The sequence below is a fragment of the Hemiscyllium ocellatum genome, chromosome 5 (genome assembly GCF_020745735.1).
Source record: "Hemiscyllium ocellatum isolate sHemOce1 chromosome 5, sHemOce1.pat.X.cur, whole genome shotgun sequence".
Taxonomy (NCBI): Eukaryota; Metazoa; Chordata; class Chondrichthyes; order Orectolobiformes; family Hemiscylliidae; genus Hemiscyllium; species Hemiscyllium ocellatum.
The window spans coordinates 65,514,476-65,523,694 of NC_083405.1; the positions used below are offsets into that span (position 1 = coordinate 65,514,476).

The 9,219-nt window shown below is 39.9% G+C and overlaps 1 protein-coding gene across 1 annotated transcript in view; it reads right to left on the reverse strand.

Moving 5' to 3' along the window:
- Positions 1-8,969, reverse strand: part of znf830 (zinc finger protein 830) — a 45,404-nt gene extending 36,435 nt beyond the window's left edge. The window contains exons 1-4 of the mRNA XM_060825483.1: positions 8,836-8,969; positions 6,396-6,492; positions 3,626-3,749; positions 2,791-2,815 (exon numbers count right to left, since the gene is read on the reverse strand). Of these exons, the coding sequence (XP_060681466.1) occupies positions 2,791-2,815; positions 3,626-3,749; positions 6,396-6,492; positions 8,836-8,957 (368 nt within the window). The 5' untranslated portion in view covers positions 8,958-8,969. The remainder of the gene's footprint in view (positions 1-2,790; positions 2,816-3,625; positions 3,750-6,395; positions 6,493-8,835) is intronic.
- Positions 8,970-9,219: the final 250 nt, after the last annotated feature.

Below are 9,219 nucleotides of genomic sequence, written 5' to 3' on the forward strand. Positions count from 1 at the left end.
GCTACTGAAAAATAGAAAAGTTATAAACAAAAGTTGAAAGCCGCAGAAACAAATACCAATGATTGAGTTAAAACACAGAACAACATTAATCAGGCAAACTAAAGCCACAAAGTAGCAATTACAAATAAATGCAAACATATGCATGATCTAGTTGCAATCGTAAAGACACAGCTGACCAAGGCTGGGAACAGAATATTCAAGGATATTCAACATTTAGAAAAGACAGACAAAAAGGAGAAGTGCTGATAATACGGATGTAGATCAATACGTTATTGTAGGAGCGGAGCACCCGACTGGGGATGAAGACTCAGGAGGCAGGCAGGATTCAGGCAAGTGGCAGACTTTTTATTCAAGCAGAAACTGGCTATTGCAGGGAGCGGGTCATAGGACCTTCCCCAAATCTGGCCTTAACGTAAGGAAGCAAATTTTCTTTTCATCTTTGGCTCAGATCAGAAGAGAGATTAATGACACACTCAGATTGTTACAGTAAATTACAGCATTCCGATACATTTCATGTTACAATAATCGCACACAACGTGGTCACCATTTCCTTCCCTCTTACTCTGTATACCCAATCAATGATAGGCATCTCTACGGACAACCCCAGGTTCCCATGATCTTAAGGTGTTACCAGACACTATAATCTCAAGGCAAAAGTGAGGACTGCAGATGCTGGAAACCAGAGGTTTTATCAGAGTGGTGCTGGAAAAGCCCTTCCTGATGAAGGGCTTTTGCCCGAACCGTCGATTTTTTTGCTCCTCGGATGCTGCCTGACCGGCTGTGCTTTTCCTGCACCACGCTGACTAAACTATAATCAAGGTCTTGGGAACTTTCTATGCATCCTATTTATTTGCTTTACACAGTTATTGGCTATAATCCTTCAGATCTGTCACAGGCTTGCTTATCTTGAAGGACTGCCTGAATGCATTTATTCATTGTATTCTCCACTGTCCTAATAAAACACACACACATAGGAACCTCGAGTATCTGAATGAGATGGGTGGGCACTATTTTGTTCGGATAATTGATTATTCTGTTATTCGATTCAATGCCTCTCCTCTGAGGCTCTGAGTTTTCTGTTAAGTCTGATCCCCATTCAGGAGACACACAGTACACCACGCATGAGCCCTGACACCCTTCCGACAACAACCCTGCATCCCCAAACCTGTCCAACACAACCCCACTCTCATCCACCAACACCGCCCCTCAAACCCATCCAATACCACCCACAGCCCTGCCTTCAAACCTATCCAACCGTGCCCTCCAACATCACCCCCAATCCCGTTGAATACCGCTCCTCCATCTGCATCCACCCTCATGCCACTCCCCCCACCACCTCCGACCCCTGTCCGGGGCAGCGGGACTGGACACCAACAAGACTGCTGCTGGAGAGAGAGAGCGAGATAATAGAAAGCATTTCCTGAGGCTAATTAACGTTCACATCTGTGTTTAAATATTCTTCCTCTATGCTTCTATTATACTTTGGTTAAATGTGTATCTACACTTGTGTAGGGAATCTATCCCTATGATTTTCTGAAAAATCTTTAACTAGAAAACATTTCTTAATATTGTGAGTAATTTCAAAAGAAACAACTATTTACTACAAAGTAACTTTAGCTTTGGTCTTTGCAGCTGCTCACGGAGTCAATCTGGCTGTTTCATGGGCTGAGATCACATGCGGTATTATTCACTTACTGGGACAATCATTATCAAGGCTGGGATCAATCACTAGTCTGTGCTTAGGCATCCTCTTATCAAACTGTCTTGGATGGTTGCTTGTTGGGCCCCCTTGCTGACCTTGGAGTAATCAGTAAGAGGTTTCCTTGCCATGTTTGACCTGATGCCATGAATCTTCATAAGGTCAAGAGTCAACGTTGAGATCCCCTCCTGACTGTATACCACTGTACCGTTACCTCCACTCGGTCTGTCCTGCCAATGGAATGGGACATACCTAAGGCTGGCGATGGTGTTACCTAGGTGTGCGCAAAATACAATTCTATCAGATTTACCCTGTCAAACTTCTGTTTAACACGTCAGTGTAGTGATATCTCTCCCAATTTTGGCACTAGCCCCAGATGTTGCTAAGGCAGACTTTGCAGGGTTGACAAGGCTGGGTTTGCCATTATCATTTACAGTGCCTTAGTCGATGCCAAGTCATCCATCTGGTTTCATTCCCATTTTGAGACTTTTCAGTGGTTTGATACAAGTGAATATCTTGTAAACCATTTCATAGGGCAGTTAAGTGTCAATTACATTGCTTGGGTCTGCAGTCACAAGTAGGCCAGACCAGGAAAGGACAGCATTTTCCTCGTCCTTGTCATTCTACACGTTTGTAAACTAGGTTAGAAGCGAAATGAGGAAGAACATTTTCACACTGCGGGCAGGGAACCAGTAGCATTCCCAGCCCTTAATGCTGTGAAGCTCAGCCATTGAGCATGTTCAAGATAGTGACCAATGGGTTTCTAGACACTAATGCTATCAAAGGATATGGTGATAGTACAATTAAGTGATCAACCATGATTTAGAACAGCAGGGCAAGCTCCAGTGACTGAAACACTCACTCTTGTCCCATGTTCCTCTGTAAAACAGAAACTACAAAAAAATGCAAGACAACACAAATCAAGAAACTTTGAATGAAGGAAAGAAAGATAGGCATTCAGGCAAAGAAAAGGTAAGCTGTAAGAATACTGTGAGAAACAAGTAGTATTGAACATTTCAAAAATTGTACAAATGCAATGTCAAAGAAAATCAAAGCCATACGAAGTTATCTTATATAACAAAATTACTCACCCAGAACCTGTAGATTCACAGAATGCTGTGAAAGATAACCAACAGTTACTAAGCAAGTTGTGCTTGCTGCACCCAGAAGAAACATTTATCACAATTTTAGCATGAATTAATAGCGTAGCATATTAAACAGAAAATAACTTATTGAGAAGGTTTTTTTCTCTACTGAACTTCCCAACCTGGATCTTTGTCTGAAATCTATTATACTACATATTGCTATGTAAATACAAAACAGAGATAAGCTGGGAGTGAAGAAAAAGAGATAGACAGGTAAAGACAGTGCACACAGAAGAAGCTTGCAGCTTGCTTGAGGTGAATCGGAAGATATGGTCAGGTGAAATGATGAAGAATGTATTATTTTGGCATTATATGCATGTTGCTACTGTCCCTTTTATTCCAGAAACTCTAACATTTCTCACAAGCTGTTGATATGATATTTTATCAAGGCCTTTTAGAAATCTATGCATACCATATTAACCATATTGTGTTAAATAATACTGTATCTCCAACTGAAAATTTCAAGCATGTTAGTTAAACACAATTAACCCTTAACAAATCCATATTTGGTTTTACTTAATAGACATTGCACAAGGGATTACAAATTTTATCCTAAATTATTACTTTTAAAAGCGTGACCACAAACAAAGTTAAAACAATTACATTGCTGGATTGACTGTTATAATTCTTGAACAAGGGTGTAACATATACGATTGTCCTAACCTTCAAGTTAACAGATAAAAGAGCAAGTAGCTCAATATAAAAGTTTTATTTATGAAGTTTGACATAAATCAATAAATTGGCATTTCTTTTATTCTTGGAATATCAGATTGGTTCTTACCTTTGACCTTCTTTGTTGTTTGCGATTCTGGATCTGTAACTTTTCTTTTTCCTACAGAAACTCTTGGTGCATTAACATGTGATGGTCCTGTTGTTTGTTTTGTAGTTTTTTGTTTCTCAAGGTTCTACAAGGAATCAAAGATTAATGTATTTAGTCTGCATTGCACAATTTTAAGAATGCTCTTTTAATCAAAGGAAACAAAGCAGCACTGGCAAATTAACATAGCAATTCTGCCAGATTCAGGTATCGCCTGGTAAGTGCCAGGTGCAATACCTTATGCGTGAAATGAGGTGCTAACTTTATAAAGATACAACACAGGATTACATATTCTATGGACCAGACCAGATCTGCCTCAAAACATTTTAAGAAGGTAGCCCAGACCCTAAGTTCTTATGTTTTTAATAGGCAGATGAAAGGTTAATATTCCAGGAGTGATGCAGCTGGTCAAACCATTCAGCTTTAAACAAAACAGAGTTTATTTACACCTTATGGATGAAACATGAACAAAAGAAAACAGAATTTAGAATAACTTAACTTATTTGATAGCTCATCTGACAAGATATCGCAAATTAACGAATCTGTTTCAATTCTTGCAACATTCCATAAACATTGGTAAAAGGTAAATTCAAACACAGGGTCTAAGAGGGAAGACAGGATTCAGACTGGAAGTTTAGACAAGACCTCTGCTGAAACATGGAACCTCTTTTCACTGCAGCTGCTTCTCTATGTCCCCAGCTAAAACTAAACCAAACTAGGAACAAAAACATCAATTGGGAGAACTGGCCACTCCCCTGCCATTGATTTCAAATAGATATTTCCAGATACATTGGAACCTCAGCCTTTATGATCCCTATTGAAAGAAAACCAAGGACAACATAACCTTGTTAAAGCATCGTCACACATGTTAACAGTAGCATTAGCATGCTACTTACAGATCACAGCTCAATAATCCTGCCATATTCAATCATGAACAGTGGTGGGCAATTAAACGACTAAACAAGAAAAGTCAAGTCCAGTAGCATCTGCTCTTCTCTTAAAGTCCTAGTCATCCCAAATGTCAGTTTTTAGCCATTTTAAATTAGATGGAGCTATAGTTGAGTGCTCGACACAGCAATGAATACAGCTTCAGCAATGTTTTAGCTGTGAAGCTGAAGGTTTGCCCTAAAATTAATGTGCCCTTAACTTAGATACTCTCGCACAGCTACACTGACACATACATTGTGGCATTAATCCAAACTGTCCAAATATCATGCATTCTCTGAACATTCAACTTAAAATCATTATTGTCTCAAGAAGTCAGCTCACTGTTACCTTGTCGGCCTTGCCAGCAACACCCACAACTCAAGAACGAATACACAAAAGTACGATGAATAATAACAGTTGCAGCAATTCATTTTATTTTAACTCCTTTATAACCTTATTTCGAGAGTAATTCTTATGAAAATGTCTTCATTTACTGATAAAGTAGGAATTGGAGCTTTCTCCTTTATAATGAAAGCACTGGGTTTTAGCTCAAATAAACAACTGTGCTTTCCAAGCTGTGAATACAAGTTTTTCATAGTTAATACACAAGTACTTATGGTGATAATTCCTGATATTACAGTATTAATTTGTTGCTTTCTGGCATTGTACAGATGCACAATAGGTGCAGTCCTTAATTACATGACAACATACTGTGAACATATTTGTAATGAAAAGCATTTTTTGATTTTTTAATGAAAAGAGGATCTTCATTACTTTAATACTATGGCTCTGAGAGGGTACCAGATCTGAATACATTTGAGAATTTTTTTAATGTTGACCTCAACCTAAACCCTTCTAGCAGAACTTAGACTGCAGACCTGAACATTTATGGTCTTTTTCTCAGTTAACAACCAATGCTTTGCTTATAGTTTAAAATTGTTAGAGCTATTTATCACAGATAAGTTCCCTACATTTTAGTTCAAATGAAAGAAATATCAACGTCACCCGAAAATCTAAATTGAACCAATTCACAAATTTTTGCAGCAAAATTTGATTTGATAAAAGGAAAGCAGTTGGGACCAAATTGGTGAAACACAAAAAGTGAGATTTTAGGGAAATCGCTGCTTTGCAGTAACATTTGAGATTTTTTTCAAACTTCATTCCTGCAAGTAAATGTGGTGTTGTTCGTGTTAGAATATTACCCTAAAATCATACAGTAAAAGGAGGTTGTAATAGTTCAAATATGTGGTACAGGGTGCAGGCCAGAGAAAGTTGATTTTTAACATAGATATGCTTGTCCTCTCCCTCTACCAGACAACTCAACCTAGTTTTTCTCAATCTAAGACTTATTATCTTAAGGGGCGGCATGGTGGCTCAGTGGTTAGCACTGCTGCCTCACAGCACCAGGGTCCCAGGTTTGATGCCAGCCTCAGACGATGCCTGTGTGGAGTTTGCACATACTCCCAGTGTCTGCGTGGGCTTCTTCCGCGTGCTCCGGTTTCCTCCCACAGTCCAGAGATATGCAGCTCAGGTGAATTGGTCACACTAAATTGCCCTTGGGGATAGGTGCGTTAGTCAGAGGGAAATGGGACTGGGTGGGTTACTCTCCAGAGAGTCGGTGTGGGCTTGTTGGGCCGAAGGGCCTGTTTCCACACTGCAGGGAATCTAATCATAAAAACCTCCAGACAGGTGAGAGATTGTATCCTGAAAACTGGTCATTCTGCCAATGGAATAACAAAATTGCAATATAAAAATATCCTCAGTTTTTAAAATTCCTAGGGTTACAATTGAGAATAAGTATTCTTACCTCTTTATGTTGTTTCCCTAATATGTGTGTCTGCCATAATAATTCATTTTTTACTGGAGCACTGCAAAGCACACAGCTGAGGTGACCTAAGCTGTTGTATGTTCATCTGGGTTAAGGTAAACCAAGATACAATACAAAAGTTAAAAGCAAAATACTGCAGATGCTGAAAAACTCAGTAAGTCTGGCAGTATCTGTGGGGAAAGAAAGAGTTAATATTTCAAGTCCAATATTACCCTTCTTGTTTCTCTCTCTCTATAGATACTGCCAGATGGTTGAGTTTCCAGAAAATAAATGTTTACAGAAAATACAACATGAATTTCACACAGACAATTCGTTATGAAACCAAATTATAAATATAATCAAGTTGAAAGGTTAACTGATAGCAGTGGCAGCAAGGACATGGCTCCTCGCAGCCTTTGGAGCCAGCAGCAGTAAAGCTCCTCCAGCGATCAAGGCGGCAGCAATGGCAAAGCTCCTCTAGAATCAGAGGCAGCAACAAGAACGTGGCTCCTCCAGGCGACTGATGCACAGTTCGCAGACTGATCTTAGACTGCGGACTGTGGCTAGGCTTGGAACCTGCAGTGGTTCCAAACACCTTTCTTGAGATAAGACATTAAGATCTGGATGTTTTCCTAATCTTTCAGCTTTTTAAAATTTCTGCTGTTTTTTTCAATTCTGGTTTTGTAACCAAGATGGCACCGGAGAATGGCTACTTTGTACACTTTTCATTGTACTCATACATTCCTATACTATCTGTAGCTACTTCTTTTAAATTCCTAGGGTGCAATGAATCAGGTCCTTGGGTTTATCAGCCTTTAACCCCACTTAGTTTCGATAGATCTTTTTCTCCAATGATAGTGATACCAACTGCATTTAGGCCATCTCCCACCCCTCTCTGTCCTTTGATTATTTCCAAGTACTAGTATTTCCGCATTCTGGAATGCTATTAGTTTCTTCTGGTGCAAAGTATTCATTTTACTCCTTGGCCATTTTCTCCTCAATTATCTTTCTGAGAACTCCTTTCCCAGTCCATACCAGCTAACTCTGCTTTTTTAAAACTTTACATTATTTAAGTTTAGCATGTCTGTGTCCAACCCAGGCTTCTCACCCTCAAAACTAAATCCTATCACCTTTGGGCACAATTTCCCAGGGACTCGTTTATTCTGAGATTATCTATACAACCTGCTTCATTGCACATTACCGGATCCAAAATATCCTGATGCCTGGATATATTGTTCTAGGAAACTGGAATATATTCTATGAATTCATCCTCATGGCTACCTTTGTCAATTTGATTTTCCCAAACTATGTAACCATTTAAGTCACCATGATCAATGTACTGCCTTTTTCCACATGATCTCATTAGGTCTTGATTTATTCCCTTTGTTTTAGGGAGGGGGGGAAGCTGGTGACTAGGTACTGCTCCTACCAGTGTCTTCTTCCCTTTGGTATTTTCTACTCAACCCATATTTCTGATGCAAGATAATTTCTTGCTTTAACATTTGATCCTTTTCACACTAATAAACATACCATATCACTTTTGCCTCTTGCCAGCCTTTCTAAATATCACATACCCCTGAATGTTTAGTTCCCAAATCTGGTCTTCTCCACCAGTACTAGTGCAATATGAACTGCAAGACACTCCACCTGTAACAATTTTTAAGTCATGCATTTAACTCGACTTGGTTATCCCATGGCAATACTACTGCCACCTACTCAGGAAACTGCATATTAAACTATTTGAAGATTGGAAAAGATTTTCCAGTTACAAATGTTTGATAATTATGGAAAATCTCAATAAAGGGCTTCAAAAGGTATGACTCAGAATTGTGACCCAAGTGAGGCTTGTAAATCAAGTCCACAAGTTTCAACACAAAATAAAACACAGAGATATATAAACAATTACACTGTAATTATTAAAACAGCTCAAATGGAATCTGAAAGGGATGTAACTATCAAACAGCTGAAGAGGGATTGCTCAGGCATGGGAATGTTTGATGTAAACTAACCACGGATCCTTTTATTTTCACTGCCATCATTTTCAAAGGAAAATCTTGCCTTTCCCGAATTAACCAGGTTTGAGCTAACACTCCTTGCCTCTCCCTTTAATTTAGCCTCTAATGCAAAGCACATCGAGGGTAGGACGAGGTGGACTATACATGTAAACTGTTGACTGGTGTATGTGGCTGGTGTCACTTCACATGTACTAGAAATCCGGGTAAAAAATGAGGTCTGCAGATGCTGGAGATCACAGCTGCAAATGTGTTGCTGATCAAAGCACAGCAGGCCAGGCAGCATCTCAGGAATAGAGAAATCCGGGTCACGGATACACCAGTAGACACCCCTAAGCCCTGACAAGTCTTCCTGATTTCGAGTTAAACCGTTTCCCGGTCTGACAGAGGAGACCTAACTCCCAATTCCTTCGGACCTTCCGAAAGGATATTTAGCGAGTGGGGAGTCGATCCTCTTTCCAACCGCGCTCGCCCGCTGCTTCTCCCTCATTAACCGCCGTAGCTCCTGCTGGTCAATAACTTTCTTCTTCCCCTTCCCAGCAGCCGCCATCTTGACAGAGACGGGGCGTTTCCGGTGTAAACCCGGAAGTACTTCCCGGGCAGGTTGGTTATTGATGTCTCTTCCTGCGGCGCCTTATTAAGGTAATGTCTGTTACAGTTACTGTACAGGAGTGTTCCGGATTAGACATTGATCTACTTCATAACAATGGTGTTCAGCTTCCTGAAATGAAATGTCTCCTGGCGAGATACATTCCCGATTTCCTGAAGTACGTATTTCTTTCAGCATTTCCAACTCCTTGCCTGATTTTGTA